The 4961-nt window shown below is 41.0% G+C and overlaps 1 protein-coding gene across 1 annotated transcript in view; it reads right to left on the reverse strand.

Annotated features, from left to right (window-relative positions):
• Positions 1-1062: 1062 nt before the first annotated feature.
• The window catches only part of fgf22 (fibroblast growth factor 22), a 47138-nt gene continuing 43239 nt past the window's right edge, over positions 1063-4961 (reverse strand). Inside the window, exons 2-3 of the mRNA XM_084066500.1 lie at positions 4745-4848; positions 1063-2799 (exon numbers count right to left, since the gene is read on the reverse strand). Of these exons, the coding sequence (XP_083922626.1) occupies positions 2605-2799; positions 4745-4848 (299 nt within the window). The 3' untranslated portion in view covers positions 1063-2604. The remainder of the gene's footprint in view (positions 2800-4744; positions 4849-4961) is intronic.

Genomic DNA, 4961 nt, shown 5'->3' on the forward strand with positions numbered 1-4961 from the left:
CATACATACATACATACAGTACATACATACATACATACATACATACATACATACATATACATACATACATACATACATACATACATACATACATGCATACATACATACATACATACATACATACATACATACATACATACATACATACATACATACATACATACATACATACATACATACAGTACATACATACATACATACATACATACATACATACATACATACATGCATGCATACATACATACATACATACATACATACATACATACATACATACATACATGCATGCATGTACTGTATGTATGTATGTACGTATGTACGTACATACATACATGTTGTCGTGTTTTGAGCTTGTAGATCTGTTACTTTAGAATTTAAATCCTGACAAATACAACATAATAAATGAGGTTTCCCCCCGACAGAGACGATATATTAACTCTCTCATTTTACTCCTCAAATGACATCCCAAAGTTTGCATGGCTGAATAAAAAGGAATTTGCATGGCAACAGTCTCCCCAGACCCCCCACACTGATCTGATGTGTCTGTGTTTCAGACCCAGACCTCTGGAATAGAACTACAGTGCGACTTCAAGCCATTCTGACCAGACATGTACCCCATCACAGCAATCTCACATTATGACAGGCTGAAAGGTTGGCCTTTATCCACCCCAAACAGCCACTATTCATCCCCAACCCTCCTTTCTGTCTGGCTGAAAAGCCTGAATGGCCTCCCATGCTGCCTGAGGGCCAGTGTGTGTAAATGACCATGATGCTGCATTGGAGACCTCATAACCACAGACCTTTCAGCAGACAGGGGAGGTCCTCCTCATCAACCCCTCTCCTGCTGTGAGTTTTGTCAAGATTATGATGAAGAGGGGGGATTATGTGGTAGAGCTCTGATGGAGATGTTACCAAGCCTTTATGATCAGTGCCATGAACCGCGCAGGAGGAGAAGAACACTGTTATTGCAATTCATGACTTTGACAGTAAAATGCTTGTGTTAAAGTAGTGCGAATGCTAGCATGAGGGAGCCAGTCGTAATCTGATTTATGCACATTTTTATTGAAGTTCACCAAACTGAGCATGGACCAAGGCACTCAAATTATTTTTACTTTCCTGTTTTCTTTTGTTTTTGTATTTGTTTTTCCAAAAGGACTGAAAGATTTGAGATTTTGGCCTTATACTTGCAACTTACTATCACTGGCCAACAAGTCAACAATGTTGTAAATACATGATTGAAGAGGTATACCGATTTCCCAATGCAGTAACATACAATATGGATATGTTCTTGAATACAGTTTCATTTTCCCTTTTTTTCTTGTTTTTTACAATGGGACTACAGTACGATCCAATGCAAAAAGTAAACAATAATAATAGACATCAAACAGCTATACAGTACAAAAAGTTTAAATATATTAAATGTTCTATTTGCAACAGTTTTTTTTTGTTGTTGTTGAGAAAATGTTAGACTTGACAAAGACATGATATGTAATAACCAGGTACTACTGTATACGCATGGAAATAACTGGTCTATAGTTGCTGGTTGCTATGCGATATTCTTCACCTATACAGTATCTAAAATGGATAGAATGATCCAAATCTATTATAAGTCTGGACCCATAATCAGAGACTTGATGAGTACCCTTTCATGTTTTCTCTACTATTGACTTCAAAGTGGTTATGCAATTGTTGGGATGGTAGAAGCAGATTGAAAGGAACACACGGACTTAAGCTCACAAAATTCATTTCAGAAGATCCGGCACATGTCCCCAAGTAGTTAGAAATGTTCTTGTCGAGTTCCTGTCATACATGGATACTTCTACTGTGACAAGAACGATAGATACATCGGTCAATGTAACTGGAGTTAGTTTATGTCTGTGTCGTCTGTTCAAAGTTCATTCGGCTGCATTGTCATTGTCTCTTATCCAGCGATGATGACGGCACTACATCCCAAATGCCGGTAAAGACACAAGAGTTTGGACCTGTATCTTTTTTATAATGACAGTTATCATTTCAGATTGACAAAGTAACACTTCGAGTCCTCTCCCAAACGAGTCCTTTCTTTATTAAACTGTGCATCTACAATAAGCTACTTGACACACCAATGTCCCAACATCGATGTTTGCCATCCAGTCTCCCTTCTCTGTTGTCTGTCTTACAGCCCGGTGAGGTCACACAAATGAAGTGTAGGCCCATTGTCGTCAGTAGAGGCCAAATGAAACAGGGGGGGGGATCATGTTGTTAAGTCATCACATCCAATCAGGTGAACTTAATCTTCAATTACAGGCTTGCTATAACAGAATTATAGCATTAAAGTACAGAAGCATTGGAGGATAATACAGCTGTACACTACAGCAATGGATAGCATTTATTGGGCCTTACACTGGAACACAGAGAAAATAACTTAAACGTAAATATTAGACTACCCCTACTGGACTGTGACCTCATAAAACAAGTATCTCAAACCTCATTGAATGCACATATACGAGACAGGAGGATGAGATATTTAAAATGATATGATAGTCGCCATGACTAGATCAACACTCGTGTTGGAGGTGCAGAGCCTGCAGCCCAATTTGTGGGTCCGAGTTCATGGCTGGGCGGCTAGGAAGGGAGCATGGGTAGGAAATGAGTGGACGGGTGTCTCCTCCGGGCTTTGTGACCTCGCCGCGGCTTCCCTCGGCCATTCAGCGAAACAAACATCTGCCTCCCGCCGTGCTTCCATCGCAGGGAGGCGTACGTGTTGTAGCCATTCTCCTCGATGCGCTCTTTGAACTTGCAGTTGGGGTTGTACTTCACCTGTGGGGGAGACGAGAGACACGGATGCACAAAGGTTAGAGTAGTAGTTCCCCGGCCATGCCTTCGGGTTTTCCATCACGAATATAGAATTTTGTCTTTGGAAAGCGTTGCGTTACATTGGTTCAGAGCCCGAATCAGCTCAATACCCTGCTGAGCTTTTTAATCTCCTTGGCTATGCCTGTTTTAAATCCATGTGACCAGATCTATTCACAGATACACGCAGATCCGTGGCTGTAATCAGATCAGAATCCACTTTCTTATGGGTGGTTACCACCTCTTATCAGTTACGTTAATCAGTTAAGTGTGTCTGGAAAGATATGGTTTTGACAAGGAGCTTCGGGTGCATTCCCTACTACGAGATTGCTATTGTGCTGCCCTCACTCAGATAGCATCATGATAACGTGAGCGTGGCGGGATCCACCTGCTTATTTGTCATTAACCCATTCAAACCGGGAAAGAATTTTAGAATTTAGCTGTATATAGCACATTGGTTGGCTATTCAAAAATAATGTATAACTTATGAAAAAATAATAACTTTGTGCCGTGCTATGAGCTTGTAGATCTGCTATTTTTGAAAAACCCGAACATTTCCGAACATCCTGAACATTTGTGCAAATCTTTGAATATATATATTTATTTATTTTTCAAAGCGACCATTTTTAACTCAAATCTTTGCTTCTGGGGGTCCCTAGAACAAGAATATTTTTAGATTGGGGTCCACGGCCAAATACATATAATATTGACAGTGGAAAAGACATGAAAAGGTTGGAGAACCACTGATATAGCAACGTACGTTTTTCAGAAAGCTGGCGTTTGTGGAATGGGCCTCGGGGGTCTTAGTGGGTTAAGGGAGGATTCAGAGCTGAGGTAAAGGGCTGGGCTGTATCTGTCCTGTTTATGATGTGGTGGGCAGAAGTGACTGCCACTCATCTTATCGCCGCGCGCTGACTGATTGCCAGGCCCTGATTTCTACCTGTCCCAGATTAAAAACATGTGCTAGACACCACACACCTTCAGGCCCTGTCAGTGTAAAGGGTGTGTGTGTCTGATTTCTCACAAAGAGAGGGAGTTACTGGCTGTGTGCACAACAACTGGCAGACGGCACGCAAAGGCCTCCAAGAGGAGCCCAGCTGGCTCTTTTGTCATCGTAGATCAGGCTCCCTTGTCTCCGCTATCTATTTTGACAGTGGAACAAGCCTCCTCAAGCATTGCATGCAATCCCAACCTGCAGGTATCATCAGCTCTAGGGCCCAGGTGTACAGGCATGATTGATATTACCACTCTGACCTTTCTCTGGACTCTTGAGGTTTTCCTCTCATTTCTAACAGAGTCAAACAAGTGTGGGTAGAGAATTATTTGGGAGCCCTATGCAGTGGTGGAAGAAGTACTCAGATATTTTACTTAAGTAAAAGTACCAATACCACTATGTAAAAATACTCTGTTACAAGTAAAAGGCTTGTGTTCAAAATGTTACTTGAGTGAAATACAAAAGTATTGGCATCAAAATATACTTAAAGTACCAAAAGTAAAGGTACTAATGTTTGAAAATAGCAGATCTACAAGCTCACTATGCGTTGTGAGATTGTAGATCGGCTATTTTCAAATAGCCTATGTATAAAATAGGGCTAAAGTGGTTAATGTATGTTTTATAATATAGTAATTTATATCTGCAAAGTAACTAGCATCTAAAGTTTTCAAATAATTGTAGTGGAGTAAAAGTACAATATTTGCCTCTGAGATGTAGTGGAGTAGAAGTATTGCAAATTGGAAATACTCTAGTAAAGTAAAAAGTAACTCAAAATTCTACCTAAGTACATGTACTTCGTTACTTTCCACCACTGCCCCTATGCATATATTACCCCCCTCCCAGGCCGCCCATCTTGACCGCCAGAAACAATGTTGCCAGGTACTATGCAGAAACAATATTGCCAGGTCCTATACCCACCGATCCAAAGAGTGTGCCTTTCTTGGACATGGCTAAGTACAGCCCAGTGCTGACAGATTTGATGGCGACAACTCCCACACTGACAGATCGGATTTCCATCAGACCTGAAAAAGAGAAAAAAAGAAAGGGGTGGGGGGGGGGGGTCTGAGTTAGAAACATCTAGCTGTGGGATTTTCCCCATCAAAAGCCACTCTATCATTAGCGATTAGGATACCAG

The sequence above is a fragment of the Gymnoscopelus microlampas genome (genome assembly GCF_963454915.1).
Source record: "Gymnoscopelus microlampas genome assembly, chromosome: 9".
NCBI classification, from domain to species: domain Eukaryota; kingdom Metazoa; phylum Chordata; class Actinopteri; order Myctophiformes; family Myctophidae; genus Gymnoscopelus; species Gymnoscopelus microlampas.